The following is a 22130-nucleotide window of genomic DNA, read 5'->3' as shown; positions in this document are numbered from 1 at the left end:
TCCCTCATGTTGCTGTGAGGAATCTAGTATCCTATCATTCAGTCCACCTAACTGCCCATGCATTCATTTCTGCTTTGCTCTGCGTTCATGGCTGAGGGGCCTCAAAAGAAAGACGGTTTGTGTTTGTGCGCTGGGTGTAATATGTTGAGAGATGGTGGACGGTCGGTCGGCACCAGAGGGAATGAGGGGCGCCCATCTGGAAGTTGTTTCTGTGAGGATGTCTTTGTGTTTGGTGTGTGTGCTTTCAGTCTTGTAATTGATTTGGTGCAGGGAAAAAAATACCCAGATTACTTGGTAATCTGTATGACACTTTCTGGAAAACAAGGAATTTGAAATATTTCCCAGTTTTTTGCAGAGACGTTGACTGAATAACATTTTGTACTTCCAGAAATCTATTTATTCACTCATTCATCCATTTCCGTGTCCAGCTGTCAGTCTGGCCATCCATTTGTCTATCCATCCATACATGAGGTTGTCGGTCATCCGTCAGTCCAGCCTTCTATTCGCTTGTTTTTGCAGGTTCCACATTGATAGCCAGACTACTCTAGGAATAGCTGCAGTGATGTTACTAAACTTTTTATTTATATTAAAATATGACTAAACACGACTGAGAATCATGAACATTTCCTACAAATGCAGCCTGCCTACAGACTGAAGTGTTTAACTTAAAATGTATTTTTTTTCACTTGTCAACCTTGTCCATAAATTTCCAACTGATAAATCCTAATGCACATGTTGACCCTCTAACCATACACAGAAGTAGATATCTGTTACTAGAAAACGTCCACAAAAAAAAAATAAATTCTGATTTCAGAGCTTTCTTCTCCGTATCGACTTTAAGGTGTCTGAAAAGCTGTGAAGCAAAACCTAAAAGTCATCGAGCTTCACGGAAGACCTAAAATGATTAAATTAAGTGTGGAAAATGGAAGAAAAAGTTTCCACCGCGGGGAGTTCCCCTTCTCGTCGACAGAGGGAGACAAACTCAATGCGGAGTAGATGCAGAGCTGGTGAGTCATACAGGGAGGCTGTTCCGTCCACCCGGCACGCCAGAGAACCGGGCCTGGGAGGAAAGGTCCGTGGTCTTACTTCAGCACCAGAGAGACGATGGGGAACATTTAAATCTGTCTGATGGCAGGAGGGAGATTCTGGACACGCCAGGGCAAATAATGTGGGTTCCGGATGCGTTTGGGTGTCGTTACACAGCCGACAGCTCACTTCCTGGTACATCGTGTTTGGATCCGTCATCACATCATTAATTCTTTCCACTGCGTGTTTTCTCGCCTTATTAATATGTATAATGTGCTGCATTCATGAAGTCCTTGAGCCTTCAGGGGAGATGAATGTCGCTATCCATGGTGCTGATCTGCTTTCATGGCAGTTTTGTGGATACATTTAATAAAATCTACATTTTCTTTTTCCTTTTCATTCAGTTCTAATCACATTTTCATACAATAAACACTTCCTTTCATCGTTTGACCTAAAAGGTTTCTACTCGATTTCTAAAATTTCTTACACCAGAGAAACCTTCTTGAGTGCTAATGATCCTTTTTCAAGACACAACATTGAGTTTGAATAAGATGCGTTTAATTAACATGCACACCAGTTGTCCAATAGAATTTCCTGTTATACAGTATTTACAGTGTTGTTCAGGAACAACACTGTAAACATCTGATCCACCAACCAGATCAGTCTCTGTTTTAGAAAGAAATTACATTTCTACAAGGTGAACAACAGAGTGATATAGAACGACGCAGTTCCTCTCTTAAAATCTGAGTGAAAGATTCTTTTGAATGTTGCACTTTGAAAAGATCATATATAAATCTAATCTATTTCAAATTGATTGAAAAAAAAACCCCCAAAACAGCCCAAATGACAGACTCTGTGGTGTAACAGAGGTTGAGGTTTCGTCCTGTCAGGGTGTTTCTATAGTATCAGACTTAAAGATGTGAAGCAGCTCTCAGGAACATTTAGACAACTGAGTAAATGACTTACAGGAAAGATCAGCATTTAAATTTACACAGTAAATGTTGGAGTTTTTAAAGAAAAATACAGATGTACTTCAAACAACGTAATATACGTTTCGATTGAAAGATAATTCTGATTAAATTTCCTTTTATTTTTTGAAAAATGTGCTTAGCTTAAGCTGCTTCTTATAATTTTGACCTTTTTTTTTTTTTTACTTTTTTTTCCCCCCAATAAATTTTTGGTGATGATTTCCAATCATCTCTAACTCTCTCTACAGATTCTCAAAGTCGAACCTCTCCAACATCTTAATGTTACATCAGGTGAAATGTGTTAGTAGAAAATATCTAATAACACTTTAAACGTAAATCTGCAACGAATATGAATGAGTCCTCTGCTTGACTGGCCTTTTTTTTTTTTTGCCTACAGACAAGGGAGAGGGGATAGCGCCTCCCTCGTCCTATCTGCTGGAGAAAGAGAGAGGAGGGCAGAGAGACTGAGATTGCGTGTCCGTGTGCGTGAGTGTGTGTGAGAGAGAAGAGAGTGCGAGTCTGTCGGTGGTGCTGGGAATCGGACGACATGAGCTCTACATGAGTCGTGTAAAAAAATGCTTTAAGACGCTCTCGGCGTTTGCGTTTGACCCCTCCGAACCGAGGACGAGCCTGAAGCGGAGCCGTGCGCATTGAAGATCCACCGCGACCAGGTATGGGAGCCGCTCGCTCTTCGCCGCCTCTTTTTTTTTTTTTTTTTTTTTTTTACGCGCAAATATTAGATGTTGGTATTTGGTGGCTGTTGTAGCCGCGGTGCTTTTTTGCGCTTGCTGTTTGTGCGCACCAGGATTCCCGCGGCTCTCCTCCGATGGGTTCACGCCGCCGCCGCCGCCGCCGCCGCCGCCGCCGTTTCTTTAGTCTCCTCCACATCGACGTCCTATCACGAGTCTCGATTCCGTTCGGAAATCTCGATCGTGTTCATTCTATAGCCGCCGCTGCCCATATGCCCGCACAGCCATATTGGAGGGGAGAGGAGTGGTGGTGGGGTTAGAAACGACACACTGGTCAGGATTATTTCATGGCTTTGAGAAGTAAAGTGAGGCAGAGGATTGGGGGCGGGGGGGTTCTGCGACTTCCAAATGATGCACCGCTGCGAGATGGCGATCCTCTGGTATTTATGAATGAACCGAGCAGAGTAGGGTGGTCTGTAATGGCGTTGCGCACCAATCTGCGGACTGACGGCAAGCCCTCTTCTGCCACCCTTTCCTGTCTACAGCCCCGGCGAAAGATGCACGACGACTTGCACGACTATACACTAAATATGACGCTGACGTGACGCATAAAGTCGTCCTTTTGTGTGTGTGTGTGTGTGTGTGTGTGGCAAATGTCACGGTTAATCCTCCATCTGGATCTGGGCTTTTTAGATTCTCCTCCTCCGACAGTCGATGCGCTGTTTGTTTTCAGTACCGTGACTGAAGAGGAGAGCCGTCGGGACATGTAGAATGAAATTATGAATCATTTACACCCCCCCCCCCCCCCCCCCCGCCTCTCTCTCTCTCTTTTTTCATGTGTGCGCATATATGTGACTCTACTTCCTGTAAGCGACGCCAGTCGTGTAGATCCATACATGAAGACTTATGGCAGTAAATTTCGGGAGTGAAGCTTTGCAGAGTGTGGTGGAGAGCACAGTGCGGAGATGCAGACTCTATTTAACGTGTCGGAGGATAAGTGATGGGACAGTGTTTTAGGTCTGCGTGGGTGGGGGTGTGGGTGGGTGTGGGTGTGTGTGTGTGGAATAGTCACGGTACAGTTGCATAACAACATACACCTCTACTGCTGAGGCTGGATGAAGAAATGACTCAATACATGGTAACAGTCAAGATGATGCTGCTGAAGATGGGATTGGTTCTGGGTTGATTTTAGATGATTATGATGTTATTTGGATCTTTTCTACAATATAACTTATATGACACTGATGTAAGGTGGTCCATACTGTCACATACTGTAGTGGTTTATCCTTTGAACTTTTATTTATTTATTTATTTGCATAATCAAGAACTTGTGTTTTATATATTTTATTTCAGGGACATCCAAACTGTGACCCGTTGAACAATTTTGTGTGGCCTCCGACTGGGAGTTGGTGCAAATTTGGCCCTCCAGTGGACACACTTGTAATTTTTTTTAGCATGAGAATTACAATGAGAAATATAATCCTATATATACTATATATATATATATATATATATATATATATATATAAAAAATTCCCTTCTCACCCACCGCGGGTGGTTCTTATCCTCTGAGCTCGGGTCCTCTACCAGAGGCCTGGGAGCTTGAGGGTTCTGCGCAGTATCTTGGCTGTGCCAAGGACTGCACATTTCTGGACTGAGATGTCTGATGTTGTTCCTGGGATCTGTTGTAGCCATTGGTCCAGTTTGGGGGTGACTGCCCCGAGGGCCCCGATGACCACAGGCACCACTGTGGTCTTCACCTTCCAGGCCCTCTCCAGTTCCTCCCTGAGGCCCTGGTATTTCTCTAGTTTCTCGTGCTCCTTTTTCCTGATGTTGCAGTCGCTTGGTATTGCTACATCTATCACGACGGCTTTCCTCTGTTGTTTATCCACTACGACAATGTCTGGTTGGTTCGCCATTACCATTTTGTCTGTCTGGATCTGGAAGTCCCACAGGATCTTAGCTCTGGCGTTCTCCGCCACCTTTGGGGGTGTTTCCCACTTTGATCTCGGGGTTTCCAGTCCATATTCTGCACAGATGTTTCTGTACACTATGCCTGCAACTTGGTTATGTCGTTCCATGTACACTTTCCCTGCCAGTATCTTGCACCCTGCTGTTATGTGCTGGACTGTCTCAGGGGCCTCCTTGCACAACCTACACCTTGGGTCTTGTCCATATATATATATATAGGCATTGAGAACAATCCCTATATATATATATATATATATATATATATATATATATATATATATATATATATATATATATATATATATATATATATCTTTTTTGAAGAAAAGTGTTTTTGTTTTTTTTTTGCTGGGAACAGATTCAAGATTTTCTAGACCAAATAAGCCGAAACAAATAACCCCCCAATTTAGGAGACTGTTCACCTTTTGTTAAGAAATGCTTCTTTGTTTCATTAAAAAATATTGTACTTGGAAATCATTGCTGCACAGATAAGAAGAAAATTAACAATACTATTTAGTTTTTTAAGTTGTAAACACAATGTAGCTCTTTGAGTACTTTCAACTTCAGGATTCTGGGCCATGATGCAAAAACATTTGGACGCAACGGTTTTATTTGGATTCAATGTGACAAACAAGCTCAAAGTAGTGCAAAAGTATAAAATAATAGGACAATCATACAATCATACATACTTTTAAAAAGACTGTACAAATGAAAATCTGCATTTGGACCCCTTGAATCTGATACCCAAATTAAATCTAACACAGAAGTCACCCAAAGTGTTCAATGTGACATCAGCTGTTCTGTAATCTACTCTCTGGTCTGCTGAGAGATTATTTGAGAACAAACCGCATCGTGAAGACCAAAGAAAGCAGCAGACAGGACAGGGACGCAATGGTGGAGAAGTTTAGAGGGGAGTTAGGTTGCCCAAGTCCTGGAAATCCCACTGAGCGCCGCATAATCCATCATCCATCATCCATCATCCAAAAGGAAAGGAGCGTGGCACCGCTGCCAACCTACCAATACACGGCCGCCCTCCTAAACTGACAGGCCGGGAAAGACGAGCATTAATCACAGACGCTAATTCACCCTTCAGGGATCTGTTGACTGGGCGAGAGTTAGTCGCACTACAATAGGAATAGTTTGGCACAACCGCAAACGTACCAAGACACGGCTGTCCACCTAGATGGACAAGGAGAGCGTTAATCTGGGAAGCAGACCAGAGGTCCACGGTAACTCTGGAGAAGCCAGAGAACGTCATCGAGTCAGTTGAGGATGCTGCAGATCTGCAAATAAGAAATCTGTGTGTAGGGGGAGAAGGAGCTCTGGTAACGGGAGCAAAGGTTACGTTTTTAGCCTGGCTGCTATGTGGAGGGGTGTACGTCACATATTCCCATCCCTTAAAAATAGTGGTGGCAGCATCATGCTGTGGGGATGCATCTTTTCTGGTCAGACTTGATGTGGTGGGATGGAGGGAAACGCAGGACAATCCTGGAAGAAAACCTGCTAGAAGGTGAAAATAGCCTGAAAATATTTGCGAGTTTAGATGCACAAATATGGTGGGTACAAAAGATATAATAAAATAATAAAATATAATAAAAGATGGCCCTACAAAGGCACTGACGAAGGGGAGCTTTAAACTTTTTGTGAAGTGCAAAAAATGTAAAAGCTGTGCATCACTTTCCTTCGTTTGACAGCTAGAATGAACTATTTGTGTTTACTTGTCGCTTGCAAGCTAAATTGAATATATTAAAGTTTGTGTACTGTGATTCTGCCAGATAAAGATTGAGACACATGAGAGTCCGGTTCCTGGATATCTGATGCAAAAAAATCCTTTCTTTTCTAAGGTAAAAGAAAAATATCCACAACTCGCCTTAGCAGTGTGTTTATGTTCATCCAAAATAAAGGAACTGGTCTCACACATGTCGTGTTTTGTCAGCGGATTGAAACGAGCCGCTGTTGAAATAGTCTCAAACTGTACATCCGACCCTCTAAAATGCTGCAGCCATTGTTGCTTTATACTTTAAACTTCAAATTGTTTATGATAATACTACGAATAATAATAATTTCAAACATATATGCATGTTTTCAGTTGTCCTGAGGGACCAGACGAAGTGAAGTTCTATCGTGCCCATCCATGTATCCTGCGAAAATACTGTAGAAAATATCAATAACAAAGTTCATCATTTATACTGACGGCATCAGTTTATTTTAAACACTCATACGGTTTTCCTTCCACATGATTTTATGGGGTATTTTCTTGCATGAGGAATTGCAAATCCTCGAGTTTGTAATTTGACTCCCGTGTGCCATCATCCACACCATCGTCTAATTTTCTGATCCAGCACTTTCCACTTGTGAAATATAAGTATTTTAAACGTCTTAATAAAAAAATAGCTGCACTAACCAGTTTGTATTTGAACTGGGAGCTGTGGGGTTACCTTTTCCTGACCTTATTCAACCTTACAGAGATCAACTGGCTTTCTGTTATCCACTGATCTTTGTTCAGCAGAACCATAGGATCAACCCAGACCTTCAAATCTGCTTTTCATCCGGCACTCCAGGGGTGTTTCCCAAGCACCACCAGCAGCGTTGTTTGTGCCAGAGCCTCAAGGGTACGCAGTTTTGGACTTACATAGAGAAATGATGCAAAACAACTATTTTAAAATAGCCTAAGTGAATAAATCAAGCACATTTTGCCGTCACTATTAGCCAGACCTCTGTCTGTGTCCCAGACGACAGGCTGAGGGATTAGCAGGGTCATATGGAGAGAGCAGCCCGGGGATCCCGAGGTATCACTAATACTCCAAACTAATACACGCTCTGACACCAACTACTGCCGCACAGAACCAGCATGACTAAGGTTACAGCATTCCAGGTACCAATCTGTCAAACGTTTCCTAGTAAAGTTTTATACAGACGGCCCAAAGGAGCCGTATGCCTCCAGTTTTATTCAGAACAAAGCAAGTCAGAGCGGAAATCTGATAGATAAGGTGAAAACTGCATGTATTTTCAGTTTTCAGCTAAAAATTGACATACACAGCCATCCGGCGCACACTTAAGAGAGGGAAACCTGACACCTTATGTGATGCTGTAGCGTATTACCGGTCAGATCTTCGATAGTCAGTCAGTTAAAATTGATTTTGTCAGTAATAACGTGACTTTTACTGATTGTTTCCGTGTCAGAAAGTTTTGGGTCCAGATGGCCCATAACCCAAAGACTGTTGGTTACTTAATTCCTGGGAATTGGGTCAACTCCAAGCTGTGCAGCGTAGGTTAAGCTCAGTAATTAGCTCCTAAGCCAACAGTGCCTGAGTGTCTTATATTGTGAGGCGGATATGCTCCCTGAAAATGTCAGACTTTGCAGTGGATAGACACAGATGAAAGCCAGGGTCTTGCTCATAATTTTCATCTGGCTTCACATCAGTTGAGTCATTTCAGTAATGCAATGCAGTGCTGTTATGTAATGCGGTGAGTAACTCGGTGTTTAGTGTGGAACGGAACAGAAATATCGTTTTATTGTCCCACATTCGGGAGCTTTCTGTGCGACGGCAGCGAAGAAAGTAGGTTGACACGAGAAATACAGAGGAACGTATTGTACGCTTTTCAACACACGTCAACATAAATACTGTTATAAAAGAAATGGTGCACTCCAGTGAAAAGGAATGTGCATTTGAGTTCATTTAAAAACGTACAAAGACGGACTATTTACAATAAGTGACCGTCAAAACGGCACAGCGGCGGAGATGTGCAGATACCAGCAGAAATGTTAATCAGAACGAGTAAAACGGTGCAAATATCAGCATTCCTGTAAACACTTATTATGGTTTTTTGGGAGCAGTGATGATTATAAAGCGTTGTTCAACGCATGCAGCGGCTTAAATGCTACACTTTAGACGGCATTTAACACAAGTGTACTTATAACTGTGCTATAAATGCGCTTTGACAAGGTCTACATACGGAAGAACTCATTGGCTGCGCTTTGCTTGTCTAGACGGCGTGTTGGTGGCTGAAAACGGTCAGACTGGTGCGGAAGCCAGATGGCACAACAACCAGGGTGCCATTTTAACGGGGGGGTGGTAGGAGTGCTACATAACTTGTATATCTGCACCCTCGAATGAGTTTTCGCTTGTTTATCTGCGCGCGAGAGGGAATGGATGCCCCCTGGTGGTGGGCAAAGTGCAAGCACTGTAAGAAAATATGGCCGCTCGTTTATTTCTGGTGGATGATGCCGAGGTTGGCATCTGATCAGAGCTTCCTGTTTGCAGCCAAACTAGCAAATCATTTGCTTATCCTGGAAAACATTTCTTAATGTGGAGTAGACTGAGTGTTCGGTACACGACAGCTTCGATGTTTTTCATTCTTGTCTATTTAAAAGTGGAGGCTTTTAAGAAACTGTGCTTGTATTTGTCCTTTCCAGAAAGTTCATTGTAAATAATATTTGTCAGAAATGTCTTTGTTGAAAACAACAGCTATTAGAATTAATGGCTAGAAAAAACATAAAAAAGCAAATTGTCATTACAGTTACACCAGGCCTCTATCTGACCATGTTATAAAGTCAGTAAAATAAGCCAGAAATAATAAAGGGCATGTAGATGATCTACTCCAATATAGTGTTTTTTGGTAGGGGGCCAAAGGAGTGTCTTGCCCGAGGCGCGATTCACGCCGGTGCCGCCACTGTCTGAAGCCTTTCTACTTGTATTAAGGCTCAGTTTACATGTATTTAAATGGCCTGAGGCACTTTCAGTTTTGAGAAACTTTCTATATTTTCCTCAGAAAGAAAGACGGCAGTCATGGCTGTCCAACGTAGCTCCAGAAAAACAACAAATAAATCCCCTTTTTATATATGCAGACAAACACAAAATGGAGAGAAACATGTCTATTGTTGTTGCAGGAAACATTAAAAGATATATATATATATATATTCACATGTATAAACCTAAGTTTAAAGTCAATACAAATGATAAGCGAGCGAGAGCAGTGAGGCACGGCTGCGTCTAAAATAAAAATTTATTTTATGAATTGAATCTCCAGACACTGTTCAAACCAAATAAAAAAAAAAGCCCTGAGTCTTAAAATTACCACGCTAAAAAATGCTGATTACAATCGAATGCACTCATGCACACACAGACACACACACACACACACACACACACACACACACTTGAATAAAAACCGAGCCAGTCTGAACAGGGAACAGGGAGTTTGCTGCTTCACTGCACAGATGCACACAGATCAAAACTTTTTGCAGCTTTTGGACATTGTGCCTAGCAATTTCTTCTCTGGACACACACACATACACCCCCCCCACACACACGCCCACACACACCAGACGAGGGCCTAATGTTTCAACTGATAATCTGTTGATCCTGTAAAACACTCATCACCAAATAGCCATGTATCCACAGCATTCCAGTATGAGCACCCTGATTAAAACCCTTTCACTGACAGAAACCGTGGGACCGCTTTGTGGGTGTCTATTTAATCACGCTCTTGATCTGTTGAATGGCATTGTCTTTGATGTTGGTTAATGCGCCTCTTTCATGCTGCGGTGGAAGTGGCTCTTCTGAGGCAAATTATGTGCATATTTTTTTTTTTTGCCAAAGGTGGCATTTCTTTGCACTTTCTGTAAAATAAATCAGAGAAGCCTGCACTGCATCTGCAGGGAAGAGGGACCCGCTCGCTCTGTGCCAATGTTATCCACTAATGGAGTCTGGCTGCGCAGCCACAGATGCGTTTTAAAGCGTACCATTAATTCATTAGGGAACTGCAGTCCTCTCGTTTCAAATAAAACAAGAGGAGAGGAGGCAAAATGCGGCGAGACGGCTCGAGTCGGGGAGGAGCGCCATCCATCTCGGCGGCTCCATGTCAAGGACAAACGGTGAACGAGTGGCAGTGCAGTATGTGTGTCACCCGCGAGGGCGCACCTGTCTGTGTGTGTGCAGCTCTGGCTGCTGACGGAAGAGAAGAGAGGCGGCTAATTTTAGCTCAGGTGAGAGAGGAGGGTAGGAGAGCGGAGGATGGTTTTGATGAGCTGAAGCTGAAGTCTGGGGCTCAAAATAAAACGGAGAGGCAGGATGACGGACCGCCGGGGCCTGGAGAAGCACGCTCCATCGATTAAAACCACGAGTCCATTGATCCAACAGCATGGAGACCAGGGGAGGGAGAGCAAAGGATGGAAAAATCAAGAGGATGCTCAGGTAGCAGGAGAAAGACAAGGATGCAAAAGAACATGTGAACATTTTTGAGATCCCCAGATAGGCGAGACGAGACGTTCAAGTTTAAAGTAGCTCAATCGGCTTTATCAGAAAGCAAAGACACTATAATAAAAACAAGAATGGCATTTGAAAGTAATAGAATTTAAGCATCAGGTAAAATGTAAACTTAAATGAAAATACTGTCTCAGATTTCTTATATTTTTGTTCATTACATTGTGATTTTTATAAGTCTAAAAACCAGGATGCTATCAGCTCTAATGCTATCAATAGCAAAAGAGCTATCAATAGCGCTATTGATATCAATAGAGCTATCAATAGCGCTATTGATATCAATAGAGCTATCAATAGCGCTATTGATATCAATAGAGCTATCAATAGCGCTATTGATAGCTCTATTGAGCAACAACAAGGCAATTCAAAATGCTTTACATGAGTCAGAAGGAAATATAACAAAACAACAAACCAAAGGAAAGAGAAAAAGCAGAAAAAAGAAAACAAAAAAGTTAAAACCCCATGTTTAAGGACAAGTAACTTATAAACTAGTAGGAGTTTCTCTGGATTCTAAGTTTGTTCCAAGGTGAGATCTGGTTTACCTGTTCATGACAAGAGACAACACAGACTCAGACACATCCAGGGGTATTTTACTGTAACCCCGTTAAGCCAACATGCAGTTTTTAGGGTTGTGATGAAAAGCAAAGATAGATTTATCAACAAAAGCTGATTTGACTTTAGTGTTTCCCCCAAAGTTCCCTTCAATTTTAAGCTCTTTAAAATAGTCGTGTTTCCCGGTGGACTGAGAGTCCAAATCAATATTTCTTAACTAATAGTACTCTAAGCCTTAAGTGTTTCCTTTTGAGGAAGTCCTTCGAGTTTATTAGTGCTATTTCACTTATATTAAATGGAATATCTCTAAACATGAAAATACAACATTAGAAAATCTAGCAAAATTACAAAAATCCACACATTCTTAAGAGTCCTAATTTGTCACATTCTTTTGAATTTCCTGTCTCTTTATTTTATGAAAAATGTGAATCAGTTTGTCCCAGAACTGGTGTACAGGACGCCAAATACTACTGCTGTGTCACACACTTCCTCAAAAGTCATTTATCTTAATACAACCATAAATAATAAATATATTTTTTTTAAATGTAGGCAGATTTGAATTTGTTTTGAGACGGATTATTGTAATTATTTTATATTACATTTTAGTTTATAAAATATTCAGTGAGACCGATCAACTTTGATCTCTCCCAGCAAAGACAGGCACCAGACTTTGATACATAATATAATTTAATGTAGCAAAAAAAAAAACAACTCTTCAGTCATATTCATTTTTCATAATGCTCAGTCTCATCCTCCTTTGTGTGTGTGTGTGTGTGTGTGTATGCGTGTGTGTGTGTGTGCGTGTGTGTGTGTGTGTGTGTGTGTGTTTGTGTGTGTTCCTGTTTGACACAAAGCAGAGCAGATCCAGCAGCTCGGAGCGCGATACTTTAGTCTGACTGAAGGCCTCGTCGAATCCAAGAGTTTGAGGGAACACACAGACTATGATCGTTCCTGGCAGCGTTGCCTGTTTACTCAGATTTGCGTCAGAGCAATGTTGCAGACAACTAAACGGCATCAGGCAGCACACACTCCCATTAGCGCGGCCGTAAAGACAATCTGCCGAGATTTAAAGGAGAAACGCTTTGATCAACCAGAAGCCCGGGAAGGTTAAGGATTAGTCAGAACTGACTCTGGCAGGAGATTCAATCAAAACAAGTTTTTATCACCAACTTAGGAAACAAGACTTTTTATTCGTGACCAGAGAACAGTTTCTGCAGCCGTATATATGGAGGCCACAAGCTCTCCTGTAAATTAATCTGTGCTTAACTTTCCAGCGTAGTCGTCTCACCGCCCGTATCCAAAGAGAGAGGGAGTCTGTTTAAAGCTCAAGAGGCGCCTGCAGATTCTTCATTTGTCTTGAACTCCTTTTACTGATATCATTTAGAATCCAGCAATCCAATTGCGGATGCCCTGCACATCAATTGTTGGTCCCTGCGGTGCGAGCATGACAGAAATCCACTTATTTCGTATCATATTGACGCCAATTTGCAGTTTTATTACAGCAGAAGGTAGCAGAGCCGCATAATCACATCCGAGGGAGTTTCTTGTTGCGGGACCTTAAGGCGAGCGTTGAACTGCGGAAGATGAACGACGGCACATTCAGGCGGAGGCGCACAACAAATACAAGGACTCACGAAGGTCGCCGCAGACTGCATGAGGAGATGGTTCGTGTGGAGCAGGTTAAACTTGCAGTGCAGCTGGTGTCATTTCGCAGCTTTTTTATTATTATTTTTTTAAACATGAAATCTCTCTTACTGGATGAGGAAGCTTGTTTATTTCTTGACTCACAACCTATTTTTGCACTGATAATAATCACTAAACAAAGAACTAAAGCGACACTGACAATATGTCACCAGCAGGTAAACAGCATCACTTCATAAAACTTGTCGGTCGGCAGATTGCTTCACTAGTTAGTTATTTGTTTGCTTTCCTTGTTGTTAATTACTTTTTGTTATAGTCTATATAGTTGGTTACATATTTGCTTTAGTTGATCACTTTTCTGCCTGGCTAGTTGCTTGTTTCTTTGTTTACACTCCTGCTGGCTTTTCTTTTTAGAGGGCTACTTGCTTTGTCTGTTGCTTACTTTTGGTTTTCTGCTTGTTTTATTGTTTGGGTAATTTCCATCAACCAATCAGATTGATTAATTGATTGGATGGTTAGTTATTTCATCTGTAGGTTGCTTGTTTGATTGGCTGATTTTTTCTTTGGTAGATTGGTTGGTTGAAATGACTTGGTTGTTTGGTTTACTGGTTGGTTGGTGTGACTTTGGATGAGGTTCCAGAATTACGCCTTTCAGGATGAGTATTTTCCTTTATTATTCTTTACTGATGCACATTTACGTGTCTGTTCTGTGCTCCACAAGTAACTTGATCAATAATTGAGTTAGGTAGGCCTACAAACAAAAGTATACACAAAATCTGCACTTGAGAAAAATGACAGAACTGCGAATGTTGGACAGGATTCTCTGAGGGATATCAAAGAAGTGACTTTGAACTTTGAGCAAAATGTAGAAAATTGAAAATTATTATTGTAAATTTCCCTATATAAGTATAGGGAATTATGTAATTCCTTATGAGCTTCTTTTTGGAAAGCCTATTCCAGGAATATTTGTTTCATCTGTAGGTCCACTATTTGCTGATTATATATTTTGTACAGGAAATGGGAAAAAAAATCTCTCTGGTGCTTGAGTTCAGTTTCATAGATATTTTTAAGTACTACATTTACCATGGTTGAGGTTAAACATATGAAAAACTGCTAACAACATTGATAAGTTTGTCATAAATAAATAAATCTCAAGTAAGATTCTCTTCCATTCGCCACGTTACATTGTCTTTCTCCTCCCTTTGCTTCCATCTTTGCCGCTTCAGGTGCAGCACTCTCTTAAGCCTGCAGAGGCAGAATGCCGGAGCAGAGCAACGACTACCGTGTGGTGGTGTTCGGCGCGGGAGGCGTGGGGAAGAGCTCCCTGGTCCTGCGCTTTGTTAAGGGCACGTTCAGGGACACCTACATCCCCACGGTGGAGGACACCTACCGGCAAGTGATCAGCTGCGATAAAAGCGTGTGCACCCTGCAGATCACAGACACCACGGGCAGCCACCAGTTCCCAGCCATGCAGCGCCTCTCCATCTCCAAGGGCCACGCCTTCATCCTGGTCTACTCCATCACAAGCAAACAGTCTCTGGAGGAGCTGAAACCCATTTATCAGCAGGTGTGTGTCTGTGTATGAAAGGCCTTCTTCTCTGAGTGTATATGTATATAACAACAAGGAAAGACTCTAAATCGGAAGTTAATATGAGATTGATAGAGATGTGTTTTGGTTAATAATGTATGAATGACACTCTGTGACTTCACTAGCTTTCCAAAAATATTCAGTCCACAAGACTGAATATTTGTCTGCAAGACAAGGCAATCTCTGACAAGGAAGAAAACTTTTTCAGAGAGCAACAATGGAGGTGTTTAGGTGGACGCATGATCATGATTTAGAACGGTCCAGTTCAAGTCCAGAAGTTCTCTGTTTATTGTGACCCAGTTTGAGCCGTGTCACAAAGCAGAATGGGTAAAGTTTGCATCCTGTAAATGTGCAAAGCTGGCAGAGGCATACTTCAAAAGGCTGGCAGATGTAACTATAAATGCAGAAAACTCGTTTCAAATTTTATATGTAAAAAAAAAAAGGAAACTGAAAGCAAATATGTACTGTTATTCCATGAAACCCCAACAAAATACACTCTACTTCATGGCAATCAGTGCCTGAAAATTCAAAACAGGAACCTTCCATGCTCACTTTTCTTCTCTTCTGCAGATTCTGGCCATAAAAAGCAATGTCGAGGCCATCCCCATCATGCTGGTGGGAAACAAGAGCGATGAGACCCATCGTGAGGTGGAGACCAAGGACGGGGAGGACCAGGCCAACCGCTGGAAGTGCGCCTTCATGGAGACGTCGGCCAAGACCAACCACAACGTCACGGAGCTCTTCCAGGAGCTGCTCAACCTGGACAAGAAGAGGAACATGAGCCTGAACATCGATGGCAAGCGCTCCGGGAAGCAGTCCCGCGCAGAGAGACTGAAGGGCAAATGCAGCGTGATGTAGATCGAGAAAGAGGAGACGGAAGGAGAGGAGAAGAGAAGAGAGAGGGAAGAGAGGGGAGGATATGCTGATCGGTAGGGATAAATGAGAAGGACAGGACAAAGGAGAGACTCTCTGTTTATCCAATCAAAGCAAAAATGTTGCGATGGCAATGGGAATCTTATTATCCACATCCTCCATTTGTTTGAGTTGGGATTTCAGAACCACAGCAGCGCACCGGAAAGAAGCAGCTCAGAAGTGTTTGTCTAAGTGGGCGGAGGTGAGACGGCGGCGCAGCGTCCAGGAACCGTGGAGAAGAAGACGAGCGAGAAATGGAATCGTGGAGGCTGCGGAGATTTGCTTGCATCAAAACATCGGAGCCATCGTCGCAGTAGAATAAAGGTCCTCGATGAGTTCAAATCATTTATCTTTTCATCTGGCCTCTTCATGTGTGCTTCTCCATCTCCCACTATCCCAACATCTTTAGAAATAACCGGCTTTTACTTTCTTCAAGATCAGTCATCTGCTGAAATCGGTCCATTATGCTAATAACTGCGGGAATCACACATCTGAGACTGCCAGCATGAGCAGCACTCAGCCGGACATACAACCCAGCAGGTCCCGGAGCCACAGCACTGGACTCCGGTGTACATAACCACGGGGGGGGTGTAAATATCTTCCATCTAGCCTAAACATCTTTAGCCTCAACTAATCACTCAGTCACAGGAGAGGAGCAACTCAAGTCTGATAGCGTTAACAATTCACCTCATCGTTCCTCCTCGGAGATGGAGAGGGGAAAAAAAAGATTCATTTCTCTTCTGGTCTTGTAAAAAACAAAAAAACAACTTAGCAACAAAACCTCCGAGAATCATCACCGTAAGTGAGGAGGTATCCAGCTTGTACACTGATACACGCAACAATCCTTTTAAAACGTTCATAAAGCATAGAATAACCGAAGAGGAGGAAGGCGAACCGCAGGACGAAGAAGGAGAAACGAGGCTGCCTTGTTTTACCAGGATGGATAATCAATGCCAAGATGGAGAGACGAATGGAAGAGGTCAAGAATATCAGCTCGCTTTGACACTTTCCATGTGAAAGTTTCTCTTTATGCCTTTTTATCCTATCCTGTTTGCTTTGTAATGATCTTTAAGAATCACGCTAGATGGGAAGGAAATCCTTAAATTTAAAGCAGAGTGAAGGAGGGAGAAAAACAGGAGGCTAAAAGAAAACACGGTCCATTTGGAGAACTGCTAGTCCTGTTTCTATTTTGCTGGTTTGATTATAAATACACAGCAGACAGATTTGAACCTCTGGTAAAGATATGGTAAAAGACTTGAAGTAAAAGCAGAATTAAGGTGTGGGGACTAAGATGTTGTGTCTGTGGAAACATTCCTGACTTGATTTGACCTAATGTTGTGAATCCTTATCCTGTCAAAAGTCTTGGGAAATCTGATTTTCTGATTTTACTGGAAGATGCCACATTTTTATAAAAAAAAAAACAACTCAAAGAATTTCATAGTTCGTATATTCTTACAGGTTGTGCAGGGAAGAGGAACAAGCCCACAGGATCACAACTCCTCTGTCATATTCGTCTTCTGTTTCAGGATTGATGAGACATTTTTGTTCATTTTCTCACCTGATCAATGAACCAAATGGTCCAAACACAGTTTAGCAGCCGCCATGTGTTCATGACGTCATGGAGGTTTGGTGACCTTAAAGTGCCCCAGATCCAGTTTGTTTTAGAAGATTTTACAGATTCCTCAGTCTGTAGATTTAGAGATGTTGCTATTTTCCAGCATCATTTGCTAAAATCTTCTCTTACCTTTGAAAGAAACTGGCCTCTGAGACAGGAAGTCGTCGATTACTAGCTAATTTGACAAAATGTACATTTTTTACCACCTGCACTGTAGTGTAGGTTTGGAACGGCAGAAGCATTGTTCTTTCTAAAGAGTTACCAAAAAAAAAAGTAAAGAGAGCATTTGTAAAAATCAATTTAATCAGATTAGCTACTGGAATAAAAGATGAATTTATTCTAAGGCTCTTTACATATCTTTACCAGAGATTTGTCTGCCATTTGTGCATCGTCATCCATTTATCCACAAACAGGAAGCAGGAGACGGGATAAACACACACGCATGTCGTCAGTAGAGCGAAAACATGCATATAGCTCCGACAGTCACTGTTTACTAACTACATGGAGACAAATAGGACTCATTCCGCTTAAATCCCCTCATATTGCACTTTATATCACACACACATTTAATTTCCCATGTTGTACCACCTAATAGCTCCACTGTAAGTCCAAAGTGCATAAGACAGAAATACACACACACACACACACACACACACACACACACACACACACACACACACACACACACACACACACACACACACACACACACACACACACACACACACACCCTTTTCATGCAGGAGCTCTTAATGTTGTACACAGGACAGCCAAAAGCACAATACTTTTTACCAACATATTTTTATGTGCATTTTTTATTTATTTATTTTGTTTCTAAGTATCTTTTGTATACTTTGTGTAATGTCATCAATGGTTGCTCTCAGTCCCATTGTCTTATTTCTCCGGTACATTAGCACAACGAAGTCGTGGTTCTGCTGAGCAACAGGGTATCGGCTGGCTGTGTTTGCAGAGCGTAATCTGAGCTGGGCGAGCCACATCAATTGTTCACTTTCTCTCCATTTTCTCAGGTTGGGCTCTTAGCAACAATTAGAGTGGAGGATAATCTGCTTGTGTACTTTTTAAACCCAAAGACAAAGATGAGAACCCATTTTAACTGTGTTCCCTCCTCTGTGGAGAGAAGCAAAACAACAAAAACGACAACAACAAAAAAGCACAGCAACTGTTCCTCGTCCTTCTCCACCTCTTGTGTTTGTGTGCAGCGTTATCAAAGATCGGGGCATTTTAGGGGAACATTTTACTTGAAGACCTGCTCATTTGAGTGAAATGACCCAAAACATGCTCCGGATGCGTAGCTGTAATCAACACGCGTTACCCTAGAGGACTGAAAAGCTCTTCAAGTAAGATGTTACCCGTGCAAAGAGATGCTTTAACACTGTCTTTCTGGAAGGAGACTCTTTGTAAGCAGGAAGTGCGGTTACTGTAGTTGCTATGTACTGTAATTTTCCATCCAATAATATTGCTCATCATATCATCTTGCTATTGATGCATCAGCTCTTCAGATTTTATCAGTTAGATCCAAATGTGAATATGTAACTAAAGATTTCACTTCATAGCTATTACTACTACTTATTATTATTATTATTGTTTTTTTCTGAATGTATTTGTTGTTATTGCTGTGTTGTACTTTGCACTAATGTGAGGTCCTCTGAAACTCCACAGTTACCTTTTAAACGTACCCTTTACATGTTAGAGGCCAGGGATGCTTTATTGATTTTTTTTAAAAACACATATATTTAAATTTATATCTAAGAAACACATTTGACTTACATTATGTTTTCAATATTTTAATTTTGACAGATGGGGTGCAGCCGACAGGGCATGTGGTTATCTAAATATATATATACATATAAAACCAGAATAAACAAAAAGACCTGCAGTCATTTTTCAGGCCCACCTCCGGCGGCTGATCTAATCTAATAGCGGCACACGTTGCATAAAAAAAAAAGAAAGAAAAAAAAAAGTCAGCTCGACGCGCCTGGTGGCTTTACGCAAATGCCAGATTGCGTGCGCATGTTTGTGCAATCTGCTGTTCTGCTGACGTTAACAGGAGACTGGCATTGTACTCGTCCCTGCATGGAATATGATACAGCGGGGAAGGAGAGGGGAACAGTGAGGCAGCATGTGAGAGCTGGATGGACCGCGAAACAGGGGAGCAAAGGGAGGCAGCCAGGCTATAAATAGACACGGCGTGAAAATCTGAAATTCAGCTGTGCTCACCGTGGGTTTATTTGAGAAGCAAACAAAAGTGGCGTTCGCGTGGAGCATCTGTGGACGGAACGAGTTAAAGAATCAGCCTCCGGTCCAATCAGGGCTTCCCTCACCTCATTTATCTGTTCATATGTCTGTGTGTAGCAGTGAAAAGCATCCGTGCATGTGCACATTTTTCTAGTCACATTTTTCTGTTGCATTTGCACACTTTGGCCTCCATGAGTTGTTCATGTGCACACCTGAGTGTTGTGATTGCTGTTCTAACTGATGTCGTGTTAGGCTTAGCTTACCGCCTTGTTGGTTCTGCATGGGACTTCCGGTGCAACACAAGTTCTCCCACACGGACACACAACAGCCAAACGGAAAGTTTGGTCCTGGTTCCTCAGTAGGAATAATCTTTGGAAATAAATGCAAGCAAACCAGTTTTGTATCGTTGTTATACTTTATGCTACTGTTCTGGCATCCAAAGGGCTTAAATTGGACTTATTGGACCTGTACATTTAAATCAGTTTCAGCAAAAGCCTTGGAAAATGCAACAACAACAAAAAACAACCTTCAGTAACAAAGATAGGTATTAGCTAGTCTAACATCTATAACTATCTCACACAATAGGAATGAATAAAAGGTTTGAGATGTTTTTTAAATGAGTTAAAACTGTCAAGACAATGTAGGAATAAAGGAAGATCACTAAACAGTCAAGGAGTCTAGAAAGAGAGATCCTCCTTAGTTTTACAACCTAACAGTTGGCTAAATATTTTTAAAGACCGCAAACTCTGTTTTATGGACCACAGTGCAGTTCTTATTGAAAGCAAGGCTAAAGTTTGTTCATATAAGATGAGGTTCGAGAAATAAAATAAAAACCCAACTACAGGAAAGCGTAGTGGAGGTTCTATCATGCCACAGGATATTTGAAAAGTGATTGAATTAACTTTGTTGTAGTTTCACAGTGTAAACAAAGACATACAACAGAAAAAAAGGAAGAGAATTTATATCGGATCTTCAGTAGATTTGTGTAAAAAACTATAAATTCCAAAAACCCACGCAAAATCGATCAAGAAAATTTTAGAAAGTTAGCGTAGCAGTGTGGTGGATTTGACTTTGAAATTGCGGGACCAATGTGAAAATATTGATATGGAGGGTTTGATAAGAATGTTCAGAGTCTTTGTTCTGCACTTTTTCTGATCTCGGACAAAAGGTAGGGAACAATCCAGTGGCATCCTCAGCTCCCCTCACTATTCTCTGCAGGACCCTCATTTTAACCTAATTTTTAAAAATGTTTTTGATGTTTCATACCTCTGTTCTAACATCTAAAGCCTTAAATTTCCCCTTGGATCAAATTGTCTATAAATGCAGAACAAGATTTCTATTACGATTATAGATTTGTTTTACTAATACAATATTTCACAATTCTAAATGCAATGGAAAATGTAACATACTGTGGAACGATTTGGCATTTAAAAATAGGTGAAGGACATTGTTAATTCATTGTCTTGCTGCTGTCTGACTAAAAATTTGAATTTGAATCAGATTACAGTGAAACAATCTTACTTTATAATGTCATCGATGGCTTCAGTTCAACATGGCCCTCTTTTTCCTAGACGTTCAGCAGGGACAGTCCAATGATCTTCTCGGTTCCTCTCACTGTTTTCTGCAGGGCCGTGCTTGTCGCCATCTTGCAGACAGGAGTACGACGCCAAAATGGCTCCTGGCAAAACACCATAACCCACAGCTTTGTGTATGTTTGTGTGACCAGCAGTCAGAAAATTAGAAACTTCTCAGCCACTGACAGAAAAATGGTTCAGAACTCAAAATGGTTGAAGAGAAATCAATTTAATTGTTCAACGAGACAACGATGACGACAAACATTCCCCTCCAGTAAAGCTCAAATCTGAAATATGTAAATATGTTAAATGTGCTTTGAAAAAGTGCTACAAACCCACAGACAGAGCAAAAGCAATAGCACAGTTCTTAGTTTGAATAAAGTTAACTTTTTCACTAAAGCAGGCTAAAGATACAAAACTGGTTCGTTTACGTAGAGATTATGTTTAAACTTTTGACCAGCGTTTAAAAACAGGTGCCAAGAAGCAAAAACACACACTTTCACACTGCTGGAAACATTTTCTTCCACTTATTTTCTTTTGCATCATTTCCTCGCTTTGCCCAACATGCCCAGTTCATGAAAATCTGCCCTGCTGAAGCAGGAACTCGTCTCACGCTCGTCCCACTCGTTTTGTGTGTGTGTGATAAAAACTGACCCTGCTCAAATCGGATTGTAGATAGCTGTAAATAATGTTAAAACAATATAATATTTCCAAGATGGGAGAGGAAAATTATATGATTTCTATTTGGATGGGAAAGTAGAGCCGCCTGACTTTTCTTTTTGCTGTCCAGTCATGGATTTAATGTTCCCACTAGGCAAATCTTTGAAAAGAAAAAATCTACAGACACATAAAATGTTCAATGTGGATTAGGAGATTACATACAGCAGCTAATAGTAATAGATCTCATGAAATTAAACAACAAACATGGAGCAGTCTTGTGAAGTTTATTTCGTGGTTCTGATTAAACTAGATTTAGTACAATAAACTCTTAATATTATGTACGTTCTCATGTTTTTTATGTAACAATTTCAGCATTGTCAATAGTGGCAAACAGATACTCATGTAAGAACAG

General features: G+C 41.4%; 1 protein-coding gene across 1 annotated transcript; it reads left to right on the top strand.

The window, feature by feature from the left end:
- The first annotated feature begins 2431 nt into the window (after positions 1-2431).
- LOC102217503 (GTP-binding protein Di-Ras1-like) lies at positions 2432-22055 on the top strand. The gene is made up of 3 exons (XM_005798355.2): positions 2432-2665; positions 14340-14680; positions 15272-22055. Exons 2-3 carry the CDS (start codon positions 14372-14374, stop codon positions 15557-15559), a joined length of 597 nt encoding a protein of 198 aa, XP_005798412.1. The 5' UTR covers positions 2432-2665; positions 14340-14371; the 3' UTR covers positions 15560-22055.
- Positions 22056-22130: the final 75 nt, after the last annotated feature.

Source organism: Xiphophorus maculatus, chromosome 19 (assembly GCF_002775205.1).
Source record: "Xiphophorus maculatus strain JP 163 A chromosome 19, X_maculatus-5.0-male, whole genome shotgun sequence".
NCBI classification, from domain to species: domain Eukaryota; kingdom Metazoa; phylum Chordata; class Actinopteri; order Cyprinodontiformes; family Poeciliidae; genus Xiphophorus; species Xiphophorus maculatus.
The sequence above is the reverse complement of the archived record's forward strand: the minus strand, read 5'-3'. Positions and strand labels throughout refer to the sequence as shown.